The sequence below is a fragment of the Cygnus olor genome, chromosome 4, assembly GCF_009769625.2.
Source record: "Cygnus olor isolate bCygOlo1 chromosome 4, bCygOlo1.pri.v2, whole genome shotgun sequence".
NCBI classification, from domain to species: domain Eukaryota; kingdom Metazoa; phylum Chordata; class Aves; order Anseriformes; family Anatidae; genus Cygnus; species Cygnus olor.
Window position 1 is genome coordinate 61,320,381 of NC_049172.1, and position 22,573 is coordinate 61,342,953.

At 40.2% G+C, this 22,573-nt stretch overlaps 3 protein-coding genes across 6 annotated transcripts in view; 1 reads left to right on the forward strand and 2 right to left on the reverse strand.

Annotated features, from left to right (window-relative positions):
* Positions 1–6,130, forward strand: part of FAM184B (family with sequence similarity 184 member B) — a 43,262-nt gene extending 37,132 nt beyond the window's left edge. For 2 of the 4 annotated variants that reach the window (XM_040557152.1, XM_040557154.1), the window contains exons 9-12: positions 1,617–1,734; positions 1,901–2,005; positions 2,698–2,897; positions 4,341–6,130. In XM_040557152.1, the coding sequence (XP_040413086.1) occupies positions 1,617–1,734; positions 1,901–2,005; positions 2,698–2,897; positions 4,341–4,431 (514 nt within the window). In that variant the 3' untranslated portion in view covers positions 4,432–6,130. Of the gene's footprint in view, positions 1–1,616; positions 1,735–1,900; positions 2,006–2,694; positions 2,898–4,340 lie in introns of all 4 variants that reach the window. The other 2 variants (XM_040557151.1, XM_040557153.1) reach the window with 1 other exon arrangement.
* Positions 6,131–6,445: 315 nt separating this feature from the next.
* On the reverse strand, positions 6,446–7,988 carry MED28 (mediator complex subunit 28). The gene is made up of 4 exons (XM_040557158.1): positions 7,778–7,988; positions 7,626–7,692; positions 7,253–7,365; positions 6,446–6,789 (listed from the first exon to the last, which is right to left on the reverse strand). The coding sequence occupies exons 1-4, from the start codon at positions 7,943–7,945 to the stop codon at positions 6,592–6,594; spliced, it is 546 nt and encodes a 181-aa protein (XP_040413092.1). The 5' UTR covers positions 7,946–7,988; the 3' UTR covers positions 6,446–6,591.
* A 690-nt stretch (positions 7,989–8,678) lies between these two features.
* LAP3 (leucine aminopeptidase 3) lies at positions 8,679–22,572 on the reverse strand. The gene is made up of 13 exons (XM_040557156.1): positions 22,370–22,572; positions 21,767–21,882; positions 21,358–21,412; positions 19,885–19,990; positions 18,033–18,192; positions 16,329–16,493; positions 15,176–15,334; positions 14,186–14,310; positions 12,696–12,784; positions 11,919–12,021; positions 10,080–10,159; positions 9,297–9,409; positions 8,679–9,188 (listed from the first exon to the last, which is right to left on the reverse strand). Exons 1-13 carry the CDS (start codon positions 22,457–22,459, stop codon positions 8,990–8,992), a joined length of 1,560 nt encoding a protein of 519 aa, XP_040413090.1. The 5' UTR covers positions 22,460–22,572; the 3' UTR covers positions 8,679–8,989.
* Between the last annotated feature and the right edge of the window lies 1 nt (position 22,573).

The following is a 22,573-nucleotide window of genomic DNA, read 5'->3' on the forward strand; positions in this document are numbered from 1 at the left end:
GTCATAATAAACAAGTGTTAAAACATGAGAATTCAGACATATTTTAAGACCGATGAAAGGCTAGTGGTAGAAGACCTCAAAATGAAGCATAAACAAGAAGTAGACAATACTGAAACAAGATCACCAGAAGGAAATAAAAAAACGTTACCTGCTTTCTGCAGGCAAATCTCCAAGCAAAGATTTTCTCCTTAGAAACTAAGTCATTTAAATAAACTGTGACTCATACTGGCAGTGAGTTCTGTTTTTAATTATTATTCCTACTATGCATGTTTTTTTTATAGCTTATGGATAGAATAATATGAGCACTGAAAACAGAAGTGTTTAGGTATTTCCTTTGCAAACACAGAAAGACATAGATATATTGTAATAATCTATGAATATTGTTTAAAGTAAAGCATTATACATACAATTTACAATAACAAATTAAACCTTGCACTTAACCTCTTACAATTTTATGACGTGTAAAATCATCTTTGTCACAGATAATACCAGAGACCTTGATCCATCATTTTGTACTTAATTTTGTTTAGTGCAGCAGCACCTTTGAGACGATGCTCATTCTCACTCCCTTGCAAATTTCCCAGGATATTCCCAAACTGCAGCCCCCACTGTATCATGTAAATAAATGCACTCTGCAGCCCTCTTTGGAGGTAAGTAGTTCTGTGGTGCTTCAGGCTCTACAGCAGAGGCCCCCCACAAACAGTCCTTGGTCATGACATTGTCTTTTCCTCAAATCCCAGCTGTGCAGCACAGCTCTGCAGAGAGCCCTACTTGCAGGTAAGTAGGATCTCAAAACATTCAGACATTAAATTTTATCTTCATATCTGAATTCTGAGATAGACTAAATCAAAAGTGTAAGATTGATTTTTTTCTTCCTCTCAAAAATGTTTCCCCTCACCAAAAAAAAACAAAAAATAAGTGGTTTGTATTCTGTAATTAATTTAACAATGTGGCAGATGAACTTCATAGCACTTAGTTTCTTGAGCAGCAAAATTGATGAATTTGGCTGATGAAATAATGAGTTGTTTTTTCATAGGTCAAAGAAATGTATGTTTCCACACCATCTCTAAGAAGGTGTAAGTTCTTAAGTTCTGATTAGATTTTTTGTTTGTTTGTTTGTTTTTTTCCCTGATTAAGGCATTTAAAGAGCCAAAGTAAAACTACAGGTTTTGCCTTAGAGGACAAACTAAAGCAGCATGTATATCCAAGCCTCTCTTTTCATGAAAGTTATAGGAAATTAGTATTTCTCAGGTCTTTATCAAGTATGGTTGGAATTAGGCTGTAGATTCTAAGATTATTGGTAAGGAAAAAAAAAAAACAGGTGGATACAGATATTTATAGATATGGTGACAGAGATTTTTCTCTTTAGTAAATTAGACTAGCAATATGATGTGCAAGCTTGTTAGCATTTTACACCAGGGGATGGATTATACACCGGGTAGAAAATTTGCTTTGGAACTCCACAATATTCTATATTCTATAACATCCTGTTTTATCAGAGGGTCCTTACTATGGCCCTATCTCCGAGGCTTGGAGTTTAAGAGTACAGCCCAGGTGTCTCTTGAACCTGGCCTAAAGAAGTGTTTTTGCTGGTCTGCATTCTTTCTTTCACACAGACTTAAGGAATTAGAAGAAAAGACAAGAAAGCAGGAGTCCAGACCAGAAGATATACAACTTATAAGCTGCCTGCAAGATAAACTAAGTGAGAGAGAAGAGATTATTAAGCAGCTGGTGGTAAGATTTCCGTCTACGTACACATATATACTTTGGAATCTGTTGGAAGGTTCTATTCAGTGTTTCACGCGTTGCTTTTGATGAATACTTTCTTTCTGCTCTGCAATTCTTTGAAAAATGTATGTTTCTGTACCAAAGAGGCACACGTAATTTTCTTTTTCATCAGGAAGGAAGAAAATTTCACCATTCACTTTTAGCCAATGCTGAATCTTACAGGAATCGATCATTTTCTTTCAACCCTAATCAAGGATGCTTGACTCCTTCTACAAAGGTAAGATAGGCAATTCAATTAAAATCACAAATCACGATGTTTTGTTGCTATTTGAATAATACAGATGACAAGGACAATAAAGGTCCTGTTAATTTTCTACTGTTATTCAGTAGAACTCCAGGAAGCTGACCTATAATGAGGTGCTGAGTAAAACATAAATTCAGTAGAAGTATGTAAGCACATGGGTACAAGTATTTAAGCAAATATAAAGCAGTAGACCCCCAATGAGCTCAGTCTTCCATTGGAATAAGCACAGTCATTGACTGCAGGTAATTGGGAGTTGTTATTTTGATACCATATGCATCAAGCAAAATTATGAATTGGGTTTGGGCAACACAGGATTTGTCCCTGGTCATTCCATCTGTATGATACTATATATAAACAGTAAAAACAATATGCTGGTGGAAAGCACTTAACTTAGCTCTGAGTATCCCTGCAAATCTATTGGATTTGATATATCTAAAACCTCAAGGTCAAACACCCAAGTTGTTTTAATTGGACTGCCTAACCCCTGAATGCTCACAGTGTACCTGAGAATGTATTTTAAATGCCTATAGAAAAATACGGGACCCTTCATTTTTGGGTGCTCCTCACAAGATGTCTAGGAATGAAGTATTGTTGAGTTTTTATAGTATAAGGTGTGAAAAAATATGTGTGTAATGCAGTTTTCTGTTATGACAAAAAAACAACAGAAGAGACCAGTGGAGGTGCCCAGCCGTGTTGTCAGTGTTCCAAATTTAGCTTCCTATGCAAAGAGCCTTTTGAGCTGTGACTTGAGATCAAAAAGAAGTGCTCCTCAAATAACAAAGTCTACAAGCTTAGACCGGAGTCCTGGCTGCCTCAGAGTGGGCTCTCCACCAGCACAGACCTCCGACAGCAGTGCTGCCACAAGGTATTTGTCCGTTTTGAAGTGACTTACTTGTAAGATGATAACTGAATAAAATATTCTTCATCTTGTAGGCATTCAAACACATTAGACACTTGGAAATAAATAATGATGTAAGGTTCCTGTCCTGCAGCAAGCTCTATGCGTCCAACTTTCTGCAGACAGACACAGAACTTAACTGCAGAAGTAGGCTGTTATCACTGCCCAGCAGAGCTTGTGATTGCAGTCCCTGCAGATACAAAGGAAGAAGAGAGAAGCTGCAAATATTTGAACAGCAATGTGGTTAATAGTGAACCTGGCCTTAAAACTCTGCGTACATATCAGTGATTCTATTAAGGATTATTTTCATTCTTACTTTTGTTTCCTTGCTTTGCACTTGGATGATGTAGATGACATTTTTATTTTAGAAGATGTTTGAATGAACCTAGGCAAAGGATTTTGAGACTTAAAAATTGACTAGCAGCTACGTAGTGGTCTTCCAATGTCACAAATCAAGATCTTTTGCTGTGCTTGATTTCTAACTTGGTGTATCGTGTTTTTCTCTTAAAAGCTTTTTATTATTACTCAAATGTACAAGCTATTATTTAAACAATGCTTAGTAGTTTCCAAATATATATATATTAAAAAAAAAACCCTAGCACTATACTTCAGGACAAAAGCCGGTCTTCTCGCCTATGTCCTGTTGGGCACTAGTTAGACTGCACACTGCATGCTGCAGAGTTCTTTCCTGGAAGGCAGATGGTGCTGCCTGCTGCCAAAGACAGTAACACAGGACACTGGCTGGGGTCCAGTTGGGCAATTCCTGTATCTTAAAGATAAAAGCACTCTGTGTCATGCTAGATGACTGCCAAGGCAAATCAGATTTGTATGTTAAAGGGAAATAAACAGGGACACTAAGGATAGATTGGCTGATACTTATTCCTTTAAAACAGACAGTTATAAATGAACTCATATTTGCTACTATAAACTAAGTGAAATTAATATAGATTTACAAAAAAAACATCTTGAATCCTGAAAAATCAGGGTTTGTGTAATAGGATCAATTATAGAGGCCACTTAATATTAAGAAAATATTAAGTTCCAAATAAAATTTCTATTGATGTTTTTTCATGCATAAACTGTATATTTTTAAGAATGAATTGCAGCTGCCCTTTTCTAATTTTCAGTATTTCCTATTATTGAAGCATCCATATTTTTGAGATGTCAGGAATTATGTTCAAACATTTCTCCATAGCTGCTTAGCCCTTTGTCACCCTTCTCCGACTTACTAACAGTGCTGTTAGTCCAGTCACCTGGCTAGCACTACGTCCCACTAGAAGTTGCCGCTGGCACCTTCACACACTTCATCTAAGCACAGGTCCAATCATTGGATTGGAAGTTTTTCCATGAAAATAAGTGTTAAATATATGTAAGATTGTAAGCAATGTTAATGTTTGTTTATTTGCGCAGGACACACGGCAATGAACCACCACAAGCTAAAGATGACCAAACCCAAGACCCTCAGCATCAAGAATGGTTTACTAAATATTTTTCATTTTAAAGCAAGTTTACTTACTCCTCAGAATTACTAGAAAAGCTGTTTCTGTTTTCTCCTAGGGAATGATAATGCAATATGTGATTTATGAAAAAAAATCCAACATGATTTCCAAGTAAATAATTAGGAACAACTGTGCTTATATCAAATTAAAATGAAATTACAGGCATGGATTTCAGTAAAATGCATTTTTTAACAATCTCTGTGAAAAAAAAAAAAAAGAAAAAAAAAAATCTGCATTTTGTTACGTGAAAAGACTTTTTATTCAAGAGAATGTACCACTCCACAATTACATGAAATATGCAATTTGTTCTCTGAGATGTCCTGTCAGAGGGACCCCAACTGAAGACGTTACTTACGTACTTCCTGTAGGCTATATACTTGCTTCATCAGCTGCTTAAAATCATTTCTGCATACAGTAAGGCAATTTTGTATTTGTAAGGTTTTTTTTTTTGTTAAATTTGTTTTATGCTGTACAGCATGTGACATACAACCAAGAGCAGCATGCTTATAGCCATCTGTTTTAGAAACACTTTATGGTTTGCTTAATAAACCGTTTTGTATAGTCAGTATTGCCATGTTTTCCTGGTGCACTTCCAACACATGTAATGACCAATCAGCCTAATAAATCGGGATAATATGTAAGTATGAACATTAAAACTTGCTTGTAAACCAATGATTTCCATGTTTTGCAAAATAGTGTTATGATAAAGTGTGAGACTGATATACTCAGAGGTTCCAGATTTATGGGAGCTGCATGTTTGCAATTTTGTACGATCAATATTGTTCTCATGCCCACTGAAATGAAAAGTAGGTGGATGACTAAATTTATGAAATCATGCCAACCAACTCATTGCTGGGGAGGAAAGGTGTTATTCTTAAAAGAAGGCACCCATAAAGAAATTAACTTTCAGATAGTTCCTCAGCAAACATGAAAGAAAGGGAACCGCACAACCAGCAGCCTAGTGTTTTAAGATAGGGTAGCTCCGATTCAACTGCTGAAGGACTTGAGCCCTGGTTTAGGCCCCAGCTACATAAGAAATTTTATATATGCAGAGGCATACGCCCATCCTAACACCTCTTATATCCAACAGCCAGCAAGTGTTGTACCAACAGATGCAAGAGCTTACTATCAAACAGCCACTGTACATCTCCCATGGCGAAAAGGTGGCAGAACGGGTACAATACAGGCCAGTATTTTTATCCCAGTTGTCATAATAGATTTATTTCTGAAGTAAACTGCTGGGTTTGGAAAGAGACTATGACATCAGATTTGGCAAAAAGACATTTTTAATACACATAATTAAGAGGCGGATAGTAAACTGGTGCACAGTCAGGAACACTGAGGAGTGCCTTGGCAATTGTGAGATCAGAAATATACAGGGCTAAGTTTCTCATCAGATTTTTCAACCACTGTACCCCAAAATCTTTTAAAACACGTAAATTCAATATATAGTCACTAATTCTAACTTCTAGAGTCACAATATCCTAATTTCTTAACACTGTTCCCAAAAAGGAGCCTCTAACACATCGTTTTCCTGGCTATATGGGTGAATTAAGCTCATTGCCTTGTAATACAGAGACAGAATTCCTCTGTTACCTCTACCTCCAAACCCTTTTTTTGGCTGTGTTTATATTACTAAATACTGCACCTTGGTAGAAGCTGCTTCTGTAGACTGGAACAGTGCTGACGACCCAACACCCATAATGAGTGGTCTTTATTAATCTGTGGGTAGGTATTTTGGATAAGCTTTACACCAGCCTGGCAGAGCACAAGCAACACTGGGAGCGTATTATGTTCCCCACCTCCAGGGTACATCTTGCGTTTTCATTTCCCCCTAGAAGAATCAAGTTTGTATATCCCAAGAGGCCTTCATGAGGGGAGTGAAAGCCCAGTGGAGATGGACAGTCCACTTCAAAAAAGCACACTCTTCTTCTGAACTAGATACAATTCAAAGGGTGCTTCAACAATGGTACTGAAGAATAATTACCAGACCACAAAACACTTAGTTCTCAAGTATTTTTTGGAAAAAAACAATAAGATAATTTATTTCACTTAATTCTGTCTTAACTGATTATATTTATTGTACAAATTACTTTATACAAAAAGCATATGAAACCATTACTTTGCGTCATTCAAAACGTTTAACTGTGTAAATTCAAAGATCATGTTTGCTTCATTGGAGCAGGAATATTAGCAGACGCCTGTTCTAGGTAAGCTAACGGACCCTGAGGCATTTCTGCAGGTTTTTTGTGTTGTACACTGATGTCTTCCAGGACCTGTTGCCAGTGTCGCAGTTTACTCAAATGCTTCTGAATTAATGCTTCTTTTCTCTGCAATTCATTTCTTAACTCTGACACATCCTGTAAGTGAAAAAATAGGTATTAGTAAGTAAATAGTATTCCTAAGAATAATAAAGAACCTCAAATAAACTGCATGTAATTTTTAGCTTGAGTTTTCAAGCTGATCTTACAGGAATTCTAACGCTGGAAAAGCACTTAAGAGAGAAAGCACTGTGAATGCTTTCCATTCTGTTTGCCTAGGTCGTGTATTTCAGAGCTCATTACTTCCAGCATTTCTTCAGATGAACTAACATCATTTGCCCTCATGCTTCAATACTCCCCAGAGCAGCAGGCATCCAGCTTCTCCAGGTCTGTGGCAAGATCTACCTTAACAGCCAAGTTTTACCAACTTAAGATACAGCATCACGTTGACAAACCCAAAATTAGTGTGAATGAGATGATCTAACTGTACTGGTACACCGCCTACCTGGCGCAGCATGATATAGTCAAACTAATTAAAGCATACAAACTAATTTATGCCTACCTCTTTAATAACTTGTTCCGGTTTCTGGACCGACAGCTGCAGTCTTTTTTGTAGGAAAAAACACTCAGTTTGCCTTGCAACATCCAGGAATTTCTGGATGCACTGATCAACACCTAAACATAAAACATGAGAATGGAGAGACAGAACAGATTCCCAAAACATCATTACAGGCTGACAAGAGTTACCTGCATATACGTGCTACTAAAACCACCTTTTAGAGTATCTTCTAGAAAGAGACCCTTTAGGTGTACTATGAGGGATTTTAAGGACAGGTATCCAGAAGCAGGAGGCGCACTGAGCCTCAGTACGGGGCAGCTCTTTGTAAACTTAGCGCCCTGCTCTGGGCAGCCCCCCGACCCCGCCGGGCGCTCACCGGTGCGGATCTCCTCCTGGTCGGTGCCGTTCACGTAGTCCTGGCTCACCAGCGAGGCGAAGCAGGCCTGAGGAGAGACAAGCGCCGCCGTGAGAGGAGGTCGCGCCGCCCCGGCCGGCCGCAGCCTCCCCCCGTCCCGCCCCGCCCCTCACCTCGAAGGACGCTTCCAGCTCGTCCACGAGCGTGTTGTTGGGGTTGCGAGGCCCCGGCGGAGGCGGGATGAGGCCGGCAGGGCCGGGCCCCCCCGGAGGTCCCGGCGGCGGTGGCGGCGGCGGCCCCGGCGGCTGGTTGGCGAACATGGCGCCCAGCGCGCCCGCCATGGCTGCCGCCTCCCCTCACGGCCCGCGCCTGCGCCCCGGCGCCTCAGGCTCGGGGGTGGCGAGTACCTCCTCCGGCCGGGCGTTACCTCAGCCCAGGGCGGCAAATATAAAATAAAATACAATAAAATGCATGCGTAAATAAGGGATTAAAGACAAAAAAGGCAGCAAAAAGGGCATTCCCGGTACGAACCTCCACCTCCAGCCCCTATCCGGGTGCGACTTCTGCCAGCCCGGCATTTGAGGAGGCTTCTGGCAAAGGGCAGCCTCTCTGACTGGGTCCCCAAATTCCAAACTTGTAACCCCCCACCACACATTATAAACATTAAATCTGTTTGACGTTTCCAGTAATTCTGAAGCTACTTTAACTTCCTCTGAGCGATGGTGTAGAACGAATAAGCCACCTAGCAAGCTGGCTGGGAAATGTGAAGAAAATAAGTCACCACTCCTTTATTCTTTCAGTCATTACTATAGTCAGAGGACTCAGGAAGTCTTACAGAGTGGCCATAAGAGCATACCCGACTTAATTTCGTGCTGAAGTCACACAGCAGTTTATAAAGGGTAGTGGTGCATCCTTCCCGCCTCATAGCACACCCAGGGTAGCTTCTATATTTCTTTATTCTCAGGGGACTCTTATTAACAACCCTCCAGCATTACCTTTCCTACTATATTAGCCACCCAAAACAGAGGCACAGCTACACCACCCCCCTATTATTTCTCTCTAAATCAAAATGCGTACCCACACAAATTGGAGATTTATTGATTACAATGATTATGTTCACTTTACATATAAAATAGGAACTCAGGTATTTTCCATGATCACATTTTGCTATTCAATACCTCAAACAGTTCAAACAGCATCTTTTTATTTTAAACTGCATATCATAGGGAGACAAATCTCAACTTTGAGATGTTCTTACCCAGTAATGATTTACAAAATGTAAGTGTAGGTCATCGTCATAGTGAAAATATGTTTGCGCCACTCCATTATTAACACTTTACCTTTTTTTTTTCTTAAGGCAGAATGGATGATTTTAGAATAAGCATTTATTTGGTATTGTGACTGTCTTGACCTAATCGAGCAGCAAACTCTACTAATGTTCGTGTAGGCCGTCCTGCCATGCCTTTTCGAAGATAGGGCACCTCGTCTTTATTTGACATCACACCAGCTATATCCAAATGAGCCCAGTGAGAGACAGTCACAAATTCTTTCAGGAAGGCAGCAGCTGTGCACGCTCCCCCAGCTCTGTGGGAAGCAGAAAGATGGTGTCACTTTAGAAACAACACAAACAGCACAAAGGCTGGACTAATACACTGAAGGGAAAGGGTGCCTGAAGGCTGTTAGCACATCTACCTGCTGTACTTTCCAATGTTACTCAGGTCTGCGAGAGGACAGTCCGTTACTTGTTTGGTGTAATGTTCAAAAAGAGGCATTCTCCATACTCGGTCTCCTGTCAAAATGCTGGCCTGAAAAAGAAACAGTGATAGTTGGGGCAAAGTTCACTATGGTGGTTTTGGTGGGTTTTTCCTCTTTTTTTTTTTTTTTTTTAATAAAGCTGCATTTATAAGTTCCACCATTATGCATGCTTATCTTCATCTAGCTTTGATTGGTCTGACACTGAAACAAAATGAAGCCTCCTTTTTGGGTACTTTAGTGGTAGTCAACAGGCAAAAATCTAAAGAATACTTTTCCCCCCTTCATATAATTTTTTCCTGGTAATGTATATTTTCTCAAATGCTTCCCTTCAGAGGCTTCCTTTATCTATCACACTTAGCCACTCACAAGGCATCTCTGAATTTCTCTTGTTATTACTAAGCAAGACCAACAATCTTTTTAACAAAAACTAATTACTGTCAGTAGTCCAGAGCTTATGCATATGCAGTAAGCTATCAAAGGATGCAGATACTTGAGATAATGATTCATGCTTTCTGCTGTATGATACTAAACCTCACTAAAAAGCCAGTAATTAACAGTCATCATTATGTATTTTTCAATTAAATGCAATACTAACACACTCTTATGAGATTTCAAAATATATTAACATACCTTTTAGGTTGGCGTAAAGACCTTCTGTAAAGCACTGTTTAGTAATGACAGCTATTACTGAATTATTATTTGATAACGTTGATGGCCTACCTCATAAAGGTGATTCCAAAGCCAAGATGAATTTGTGAACACTCCAGTCGCAGCAGACCCCAACGCAACATCCATGGCACCTACAGAAAGACATCCTGAAGGTTATACAATGAAGGCAGAGGTGGATTTGAGCACGGACCCTGCATCCAGACTCCTCACAGTACTTTCCTTTTCAATTCTCATTATCAGTGATTTCTAAAGTCCACAAACCAAAGATTTTAATACACTTGTATTTATTTTTAAAAGTTCAAAAGTTGTTTAAAAGTTTACATAATCAAAGAGGATAAGAATTCATAAAAATGATATTCCCACATCTCATAAATCTAGACTTTCTGCTTTCAGCTTGACGTTTCCTAGCAATATGTCTAACACAATGTATTCAGAAGTACATCTCTTATCAAAAAAATCTCAATTGTTTTCATACAGAAAACATAGATGATTAGACTTTTTCAAATTTATAGACTTACGCAATTTTCCAGCTGGTATTTTTGCTTTTGTAAATTTCACTTATGTAGATTTGTTGCACAACATATGCAAATGTACTTTAAATAAAAATAATCACTATCAAAATAATAAACCATGCCTAAAGCAGAGAGATTACATACATATTTAGTTATTTGTTGCCACAGAAATGTTTCTCTAATGCTGATGCTATTTATGGCACTCAATCCCCTGGGGAGATTTAAAAGACAAACAAACAAGAAAACTTTAACAAAAACAGTATGTCAAAGAAATTTCTGCGGGAGCTGTCCTCCTTTCTGTTCGTGCCCAGGGATTCCCAACACAACAGTCTGTAGTGGCAGCAGCCTCTTTTCCCTATCACGCCTCATACAGAAATATTGCCATACAAGCCAACCATCTTAACATAAGCTGCCCTTTTATCTATAGACATTTTCCACAGCATTTGAACTGTTAAAGCTTACGGAACATGATTTAAAGCACCAGTTTCTATATAGAAAGATGATTATTCTTCTCAGCTTATTCATTAAGCAACACAGTGGACTCCTATCTGAACCACTCTTCCATGTTTGCTCACCTTTCAGACGAAGTCACTTCACCCATGACAGCTTGTTGCTGCCGTTCATAAGATGCATACACCATTAATGCTATTTTTGCAGCTTTTAGATTTAAAATTACAGCTTCATTCATATATAACTGTAGAGGTAAAACAATTAAAACACATTTTTTCATGCTTGAAAGTATGCAAAAAGATACTTCACTGGAATGACTTCCTGGGAAGATGATAATGACTCTCCTACTACGTAGAATCATGGACACCTGAGGTAGCTCAGCAAATGGAAGAACTGGTGCTGGGTAGGTCAGAACTCAGGCACTAAGAGGCTGTTCACAAAGGAGCTATTTTGGCTCCAGCATGGCCAGTACCATACGGAACTGGCAAGATTCTTCCACAGCCATGCCAGTTTCTTTGCACCACATAGGAGCTGGAAGTTCTTCGCTTAGATGTTGGGTGACATAATTGCCTGGAAACAATCATTAAGCTCACCCAGAAATGGAAGCACTGGGCACTACTGTGCAGAAACATCCAAGCCTGCATAGGTCTTCCTGAGCTTATTACTTTCAGCCCAGCTGGGCCAGGACCAACTTCACATGCACTGCTTAGCGTATACCCTGCATGCCAATACCTGCCAGCCCTGGAGACAAGCAGCTGTAGAAATTGTTAGAGCATTAACTCTGCAAGCTCTTGTCCTAAAAGATGTAAAATCATCTCAGCTGCTTTTAAATTCAGGCTGAATTTGTATACATATTGTAACTAATCCATAGCCAGTTATTAACAAAGACCTGACATCTAAAATGAAGCAGGGAAGGGAGACTGCTTACCTGTCAGTGTTGCAGCATTCACAATAGCCCTGGCATTAAAATTGTGGGCATAACAGAGAGCATCAGCTAATAGCAGCCTTCCTTCTGCATCTGTGTTGTCAACCTTCAGGTGCAAAGTTAACAAAAATAGATTAACTACTAAAAACATCCCTTTAACTGACTTGTTTCTTCCATATTCTCTCTGTCAGATTGTGAATGCACTGTCACAGGCCCCAGGAACTTAAAATTTACTCAGTTCCTCAGAAGGGCCTGGAGGCAGGAGAGGGGCCCCAGTGCAGCACAGGGGGCAGGTCACCACTCCCAGCAAAGCCCCAGCAACCCTGGGGCTGTTTCTGAGTGTGCACAGAGATCTGGCCCAGGGAAACTGCAAAAAAGGAGAGGGATCTGCAAGAAATCACAGATGCATGCCTGGTAACAGTTCCTTATTAAAATAAATAAATCAATGACCCCTTTGTATCTTTCTCCCCTCAGAGAAAGTTTATGATTTTATTTTCTAGCATGTTCACTAAGTTAACAAACTTTTCAGTTTTTCCTACTGATTTCTAAAACATGTCTAACCTCTTCAATATTTATATTTGAAAGAATCCTATGATAGCAATTTCTAATAATTTAACTTCTAATTAAATTAATACTTCTTATATTTGTAAAAACATTACATTTGCACTGTATATCTTTATAAAGGGTCTTTTCAAACATGTACTCTGACTGCAGTCATGTAACTTGATCAGTTAAACCAATTCACCAAAAGTATTCAAAATCCAAGTTTCAGATGCATACCTGTATTGTTTTTCCATTCTTGGCTCTAACTACGTCCCCAGGCTTGTTTGCCTTACCACTGGGCATATTTTCACATAGGGGTGCCAAACCTCAGAGAGAAAAAGAAAAGTACATTACCGGTTTCCTTCTCAGAAAAGAGGCAGGAAAAAATACTTAAGAGAAAAAAAACACCTTAAGAAAGCAGTAGTATTCTCATCTTGAATTATGTTCAATAGCTAAGTTTTCCTGGTCACTGAAAGACACATGGTCCAACTGTCAATCGGTGAAATTTCTCTGCATGGTGCACCACAAAATTCTCTCACCTACACCCTTTTAACACCAGGATTTACTTCTACTTTATACCTAGGCAAGTGAGAGCAGAGGAGCTTTAAAATTCACTGAAACTCCTGTCAACAAATAGCATCTTATGTGTTCCATATCTGAACAATTAGTCACATGTAAAGGGATTTCTTTCTTTCTGAAAATAAAAACTTCCACTCTCTGAGCTGTTCAAGCTCTGCTCATTGTGTAATGCCAAGAGGGGTCCAAGGAACTGTCACAGAATGCCAACCGTAAGAGCAAATAGCGGCGCAAAGGAGTCAACATCAAAACCACTGATGGAATAATGGGATGAAAGACTTTCCACCTTTCCCAGGGAAAACCTGCTCCTGTGTTCTGCTCAAAGAACAAGGAATAAGAGAATTGTGAACGACCACTTTTCAGTGGAGTGGCGGAGAGAAACTTTTGCTCCACTGATTTCTGCTTAACACTTCCTATTCTATCCTTCTATTGGAGGAATCTCCTAAGGATGAGTGGTTCACTGCCCTCTACTGGTTGAAGTATGTAAGCGACTAAAACACTAGTTGCCTGAACGTTATGGTACTCGAACATAAAAACCTAGAATGGATTACATGTTACCAGCGACTGTTTTTTTTTTTAAAAAAAAAAAAAAAAAACAGTTCCTGAAGCAGCCAATTCTAGCCGTGCAACATTTCTGCAGAAAAAATAAGCACTGCTCAGAATTCAAAAATACTATCAGAAAGCTTTTTTGTCAAAGCTCTTTTTAAGTTTTTGCTGAGACATTCACCTAAGGAAACAAAAGCTGTTATCCTGTTCAGCTGGGGCAAACATTCAGAGAAGTAGCTCACCTGCTTTTCGTTTGTAATTGTTTTTACAGGTATCCACATTTCTTCTTGGAATGAAATAGCAGGACTTCTGCAAAACTTGTTGAAAACAAGTTTATCATCAAGTCTCTCCTAAGATCTAAAAATCATGCCCTCAAAAATTGTATTGTCTTGCAGTATTTTATTCAAGCAAAGCTAGTGATTTTTGATAACCAAGTGAAAACAGAAGAGAAGCTAAGGAAATGAATGAGACGAGCAAGTCTGAAAAAGCTCATGACATTTTTGTAGGACAGAATGTCTTGCAGCAATGGCCGATACTAGGAAAGGACCTTGTCTAAACAGTCTTGTAAAATTAAGATTTTCAGATTCTCACACAAACACACTTACCAATTATGTTAAGAGGTAGATTTAACGCTGCTGCAGTCACAATGGCCGAACAGACAGTTGCTGCCCCTCCCATATCTGCTCTCATCGCATCCATTCCCGATGATGGCTTCAGTGAGATGCCACCACTGAAATGAGCAGAACAGTTATCATCAACACAGAGTAACTGGGCGTTGCATATGTTGGTAATACCCTGTCCATCAGTGTGTTTCAGCACCAAATGTCAGTAAACGCCAGACTCAGTGTTTTTAGACATTCTTGCAACACCCTAGCACACATACTGAAAAACAAGGAATCTAGACAAATTCAGGTGATCTGCAGTAGACTAAAAAAAAATAGACATTTTTCTCATGTGCTCAATGGTCTTCATAACAGCAGAAGAGCACAAAACAAGCATAAAAGAGTAGACTTGGTAAAACCAAGCATATGGAAGGAGAACAGACTGATAAAGTGTTCAGTAGTTATAACTGTCTTTTATGTCCTATTGAAGGAATTGCTGCAAAGAATGAACTGTTTTTACTTTGCTTAAGCATGAACTAGATGTCCAGTGACAGACTGCAACTCTAAACATGTAAATTCTTCATCCCAAGGTTTGCTCAGGCCAAAAAAAGAAAGAAAAAAGAGACACTAAGTTTTTTCTTTCCTTCTAGATTTCCATTTTCCCCTTACAAACCAAAAGGCATATCACTTCTATTTATTTCAATCACTCAAGCTTGTCTTATCCCCAGGAAAGGCAGCACAACCTACTATATAGGGCAAGTTCACCAGAATGGCATTGAAAGATGTGCTGAGCAATGAAAAAGCATCTCTGCATTGAACATGAAGAGCAGGAAGGCACAAGGAGAGCCTCACCTCTGTGTTTAACAGGATTACTGTCAGAAGTGTGTATCTCTTGGCTGACTTACACAGCTAGTCCATTTGTGCTCCATCCTTTAATAACTGATGCACAGCATCCCCCTGCCCCCAAATTATTCAAGTTATTACTATACATACCTGTCAAATGTAACTCCTTTTCCTACAAATACCAAAGGAGAGTCATTTGCATTAGCACCACCTAAATAGTGAATCTCCAGAAAGATGGGAGGTTCATCTGAACCCTTAGCTACACTCAGGAATGCTCCCATCTGTTGTGTTGCTATCCAAGACTCTGGCCTGAAATAGAAATATATATGTGTAAGTTTAAATTGGACACTTTGACCAAGCTGTTTTTGCTTGTCTGCTTTTAAAAATCGCAGTTCTTGAAGGTTTGTACACAAACTATTAATTCCATTTTAGTTAGCTGAATTGGAAACAGTCATTTAAATGCCACCATTATTACTACTTTTGCGAAACAAAAATACCGCCTCCAAGTTGCTGCTCAGTTTTTGTTTGTTTTTAACAAGACCAATCTATACTTTCTGCATCAGAAACATTAAACTTTTTACTTGTCCCTCAGGCTGGAGTCTTTGAAGGCACATGGAACAACAACGTTGCATCGAGTTACAGTTTAGCTTTCTGTTATCAAAATGGTTAACAATGTGCAGAGTTGATAAAAAGCAAAAGATTGGAGGCTATTTTGATTTCCCTCAACACTTACACAACCAATTAACCTGTTTCCACTAAAGGACAGTGTCTAGAAATTCAGAGGCAGGAAACGTTAGCTGCGCAAATTCAATTGCGAGGGCTTGTAGGGCCCTAGCCCTTTCAACATTTTTAAAAGCTTAAAAACAACAAAACCCAGCAGCAGTAAATAGAGGGTATTTAATTATCACATCCAAACAAATAAACAAAAAAAACAACAACAAAAGAAAGGCTAACAGTTGGGAAGAAAACAAAAGGTGTTAGAAAAAAGGTACCTGTATTTGTAGATTATTCACTGATTCTTCATCAGGCTTCTTCTTTCACAGCACATCAATTAAGCAATTAATTGATGGCATGACTAATTGACAATCATTTTATTGTCTCACAGTAACTTGCTAACTCTGCTAGCTAGAAGCTCATCTTCTAATGCTGAGAGGAGCCTGCAGTCTGGGGACCTTCATGCCTGTTTGCCAACTACTTCACCTGCTTTTGTCATTTGAAATGGCAGAATGAAAACGAGAGCATGCGGCAAATTTGTCATGGAAGGTTTCTTACCCTATAACGGAATCATTTCAGTGGATTTTACCTTATATGGACCTTCACGTTGCTGCTGAAACTTCTGAGCTTCTGTTCAATATATTCAGCAAATTTGATTGGAGTTACATAATTAGCTGGAGCCTCCATCAAGTACCGAGCAAGGTTCTGACCCTCAGCGTAGATAACACCCTTCTGCCAGGCTTCACTTCCGGCACTAAACGACACCATACAACAATCATGATCACAGACTTCTACAAAAGTAAGATAATGTCAGCATTTATTTTTTCTCTCCCATCTGAAAATACGGTATTATTAATTCGGGGGAATTAAGAACCTCTTATTACCCTTCCTACAAGGAATTTAGGATGAGATCCAATGTGTATCTAGTCTAATAATCTCATCTCTGGTTCCAGTCAGTGCCAAATGCTTCAGAGAAAGCTAGAAGAATCCTAGAGCAGACAGATGTGAAATTATCTGATATATGTGGTCTTGCCCTAATCCTTACTAGTCAGAAATTGGCTTAAACTTTAAGCACAGGGTTTAATATCCCTTCCAAAGTTTGTAATCACATTAACTACAACACCCCTGAAAGTTTTTATTTACCATACAAAGCCTCCAAGTCTGTCTTTCAATTTGCTGAAGTATGATTATGTGATAAGAGTGGAACTTGGATCTCAATTCACAGTGCACTAAAAACAATTCACTAACAAAAGATAGGACAAACATTCAAAAAGCTGACTGCATAGGAAATAGGGATCTCTCTGATTATTTTGCAACACTACCAGTACATAACCTCTCGTTTTACTGACACAGAACTAAAAGACTTGCTTATTTGCTTTAAAAGATGTCATGAAGCAGGGGATTAAGCTGGATTCTGCTCTCAAAAGAGCAACACAGGGCAGATGGAAGCCAAGAGGAATATAGAAACATTGCTTGGATATGCCGGGATGGAATTAAGAAGCCAAATCTCAGCCAGAGAGAAACTAGCAAAAAGTGGGATAGGCAACAAGAGGGCTTCAACTGGTACATCATTAGCAAAAAGGTCAGGGATATTGCTGTCCCATTGCTCAATGGGGCTGGCAATCTAGAGAACACTGAGAAGCCTGAGGTTCTCAATGCCTGCTTTACATCAGTCTTAATAGTTACTAAGGTCTACTTCCAGATCCCTCAGTGCCTATTGCTCAGTAACAGAGTTTGGAGAAGAAAGGTACACCAAGAAGCAAAAACCCTGATCCTACTTTCTGCCCTCGAGGAACAGTGATGTTTACTTAAAGTCCATACGCACCAAAGCTTTTCTTCTTGCATTTTGTTCTGCGAGTATAAATATAACAGGTGAACTATGTAAGACATACTCATCATGGCATGGTCTGGTCTCAGCATTTCCTAATTATCAAAAGGATTTGTTCCCTTACAGAGTTTGAAATACCTCTGCTCCGCAATTTTGGCATGCAATACCAGTATAAGTCCTTTTACATCAGAACAACGTTTCAAGTAATTTTTTACTTTTATTTTTATCCTGGACCTTCTTTTCTATGAAGCAGCATTTATTTACCCTTATCCTCAGAACAAGGCATACTAACAAAACCTATGGAGCAAACACTGAGGTGTTAAATACTTAACTCCTTGGACTCACTTGAATTTCCCTAAGCAGAAATTGCTGTTAGAAATAAAATTAATTGGGCTTTCTCATGCACAAGCATGCACAGTTTTATAAACAAATAAATAAGTATGCAAGCTTTCCTTTTGCCATCACCTTCCATGAAGCTGAGGAGTAACTGCAGTTTTCTTTTTTTGCTTCAGCTCGTTGTATTCATGCAATCCAAGGACAGCACCTTCTGCGGCCGCTTGAGCATCTCCGCAAGGGTCCACTTCAACACAGGGGATTTCCAGATCTTGGATCTGTCTACAACCAACTGAGAAATACAGTACGGAATTAATAGGCCAAGTACTGCACAGAACAGCAAAACAGGTGTCTGATGTGATCAGTATAACACTTCAAGGAAAAAAATAGCTTTACTCAAGATATCCCAGTTTATAAGTAAATAAACAAAAAGGATCATGTAGTAAAATAATTTAAAATTATTATTGATATTACAATTACATATTGACACATTTTGATGAAAAATATCACTTGATAAGTTTCAATGATCAAGCCATTTCACAAGAATAAAAACGAAATTCCCCAGTTGTTCTGATTCCTTTGTCACACCACATCAAAGAAAATCACTCTTCTGGAGTGTTATGGGTTATGAGGCCTATAGATATCAGAAATTTGCTGTGATTTATTTTTTCCTAAGACTAAACCATTCTTTTCTTAGAAAAGAGTTAGAAGATATATTCCATACGTTTAACAGTGTTTTTACAGCAAAATGTATCTGTTTTGGCAGCTGGTGAGACAACGCGGGCTAGCCCTTTGGACAAACAGCTGTCATACATGTGTGACTGACCTCCTGTCTCAGATCATAACCTCTACTGTGAGAGCTCTTTATTCTTGTTTTATACACAGTTGGATGCAACAGTCACCCTTGATTAAGACAGAGGACCTTTTACTGGGTCTGGATGAACTGGAGTTAATGTTTTTTTGTAGCAGCCTCCATAGAAGTTTTGGATTTTTGACCAAAACAGCATTGATAACACAGCAATGTTTTGACTACGGCTGAACAGTGCTCACACAGCACCAAGACTTTCCGCTTCTCACTCTGCGCCCTATCCCAGCGAGTAGGCTGTGGGCAGGCAAGTAAATGGCAGAGGTCACAGACAGGACTGCTGACCAGAACTAACCAAAGGGATATTCTGTATCACATAACCAACATCCTGCTCACAAGCAATAAAAGCTTGGTGGTGGGGACAGGCAGATACTGTCTTTCAAAGTAGCCACTGTTTAGAACTGGATGGACATTGGCCTGCTTGCGGGAGGTGGTGAGCAATAGCTTTTGCATAACGTTTTCTTTCCTTCAATTATTAAACTGTCTACCTTGGCAAATGAGTGTTCCTGCTTTTACTCTTATTCTCTGTCTCACTGAGGGGAAAGTGAGCAAACAGTTGTGTGGGTGCTTAGCTGTGAGTTGACGCCCCAGCCAGCAATGTCTAAGCTGTAAAGTAATAATTCATTTGTTATAAGGAGAAACAGCAGAGTTATCAGGTGTCTCTGCTAGCTACAATTCCTGAAAGTACAGATTCATCAAATTACAACACACCTCACAGTTATGTAAGGTGCCCACGCACCACAATTTCAGTAACACAGGAAAATAAGAGGCCTTTGAGAGCATAAGAGAGCATTAAGTAGTAATAAGAGAGCATTAAGTGAGCTCTCAGGCTTCAAAATCATAGCAATTAAACAAGTGCATTTTCAATACCCCCCCCCATTTAGGAGAAGTACTGAAGTTACCTGTCTGCAGGTTGATTTACATGCTGTGTAACTTCTTCCTCACTAAGAAAAAATCTCACGAACGTCAATGACAAGTAAATGCATTTCCCAAACTACGCAGTATGTTTTGCATTTCAAAACAAAAGCGTATGTAGACTCGCTCTTCAAAAATGGAACATGCTGCACCATTAAAAGGCTTTTCTAGACAAAAGGTTAAGAAAATAAGTAAACAGTTAACCTGCAACAGCTGCACGAATATTTTCTTTGTCTTCATTCCAGTTTTCTTGGTCATTTATTCCAGCATTCTTCTTACCCAAGCCAACTACAGCCACGCTTGGAAAGTCCTACACAAAGCCAACACACAAAGGGATTTACTTTCTTCATTGTTACAGGCACACCATGGAGTCGTTACAGACTCCACTTTCCCAACCAAACCAAACACAGCATTAAAATACATTCAATTCTTTCTCTACGTCATGCAGATTTCTGCATAAGAGTGCCAGTATGGTACCACCATCTTACACTCCCAGTCGTTTGCCACAGGCATCCAAACAGTTGTCCTGGTTGCCCATTTCACAATTTGTATTGCAGCAGATAGGGCTTTATGCTCACCACATAGCAAAAGATACTTCTGTCCTTTGAAGTGTACCCATTTTATAGCTCAGTGCTACGTTCCAGCTAATAAAATCTCTTCAAAGGTCAAGCCTACAAGCTCGGCTCAGGAGCTGAGCTGGCATGATTAGCCAAGTACCAAACAAAAGCTGTGCAAAGGTACACAGATCCAGAATTCAAGAAAGTAACGTAGCACAGCAAACTACATTCTTGCCTCATAAACTGAAAGTAATGGGCAAAAAAGAAGAGATAACGAAGATGAAAGGCGTCTTTTAAGAACAAAGTCAAATTTGTATAACCTTGAGTATGGTTTTATACGTGATTCCCACTGCTCTCAGGAAAAAAAATGAACTTAATCTTAATCTTAACCTTTCCATCACAAACAGCTGCTCTGTCAGATTCTATTAGTTTCCAATCTGCTCCACCATAAAGCCTCTTAGTCCACAAGATGGTGGAACTAACATAAGCTTTCCAGAAGATCAATGATTCAAGTTATCCTTTTTTTAGCTATCATTATTTTAAATACTAAGAGGGCATTAAGCCAGATTCTACAACATCCTCTTGCAGAGATTTCCTACTCACAGGTAATCCTGTATGTAGAACTGGCATAATGGGACCTTCCATGACATTCATGACAGCCTTTCTACTGAGTAGAATATCACCTGTGTTCTCCGTGTAGGTATATATACATGGTAGGCAATAATCACTACAAATCGATTTATTTAAAATCATTTACATAGCCCTAATGTACAATGTAATTACTTACACAAGAACACCTAGTGTCATATTGGAAGTCTGCCTAGCCTCTAGCTATTGCACCAAAAAGGTTCAAGTCGTAACCAGCCAGCTCCATCCATTAGATGTGTTAGGACTTCTCAAATGGCAACAAAAGCCTAACTTTAAGCAGGTGAATCCCCATCTCATACAACTGTGATATATCATTTTGTGCAGACAAGAGTCCTGCTTGAACAATGGCAGAAAGGGAAGAGAAGTGCAGAGCATTGACTTAAGCACAGCAGTGAACCAAGCTTAAGGTAAGATGCAAGGGCAAGCCTCACACATTAATAAATATGCATCATGAAAAATCCACCATTCATACCTGATGCAAACCATGGAACAGGTACGTTTTGCCTTTCTTCAAAGGTGGCCCACAACTACAACACAAGAAGGTTCTTTCAGTAAAGAAGCCTTAACAAGGGTAACAAGGCTTACGGTAGACTACATTCACCCCCCAACCACACTGAACTTCTCAAGACTGTGCTGGGACGCTTGGCTCAGCGCTCATTCACATAAAAGGGCCAGTCCCTGCGAGTATTTTGCTTCTCTTTCCTTGATGCTTGGCTTCTGCCACAGGAGTTTCCCTCCAGGCTGCTCATCCTGGAGGAAGCAAGTTCTGGCCTGAGAGGGGGGTGTGGATTCAAACACCAACAATGATCAGAAAGACAGCCCCATTCTTATTGGTGTTGATAGATACTTTAATCCATTTCAGGAAGGTAGCCGACACTTACACAGACAGAAGTTCTCTCAGCTTTCCCGACACAAGCCTATCAAAAGCATCTCCTGCACTAGTGAGCTGGGCAGCACCTCCATCCTGCTCACTCGAGTAGGCTCCCAGAACGAGGCCCTAGGAAAGGATGCACATTCATGTAAACAGCGTGAAATTTTAGAGACCTGACAGAGAAACAAGCACAGCGTTCAGATTGCTGCTGCTGGTTTACACATGCATGTCGACTCACGCACTCATCTGACATGCAAGGCACAGAGCCACGTGTTGGTGGTAGAGGACAAAACATTACAAAGGAGGCACAGCCCAACTCGAGTACCAATCGTTTCGCCTCAAGAGCTCTTGCAATCCGTAACTTGAATGCTCAACAGATGTTTTTTTTCCCCCCTCTGCGCCCACCAGATGCGGCTCCTTCACCCGGAGCCCCGGGGGCAGCGCACGGAGCCGCACCGCGCCTTGCCCCGGCTCCCCAAGGCCTCAGGGACAGGCGAAGGAGCCCGGCAGGACACTCGCACACCACCTGCCCCCTTCCCTCACCTCGCCCGATCCCCACATGGGCGAGAGGGGCCGTGAGATGGCGGTCCCATAGCTCCCGCTGCCCCCTCACCTTCCCGCCCGCCCCGCGGCTGTAGCCCCGGCCGGGGAGATGCCCGGCCAGGCGGCGGGCAGCCACCCGCCGCACCCACGGCACCAACATGCCCGGAGCTCACAGCCCCGTTGCCTCACAGCCCCAGAGCCCCACAGCAAGGCAGGACGCTGTGCCGGCAGCCGACCCCGGCGCACTGCTTGCCTCATCAGCCAGCGCCGAGCG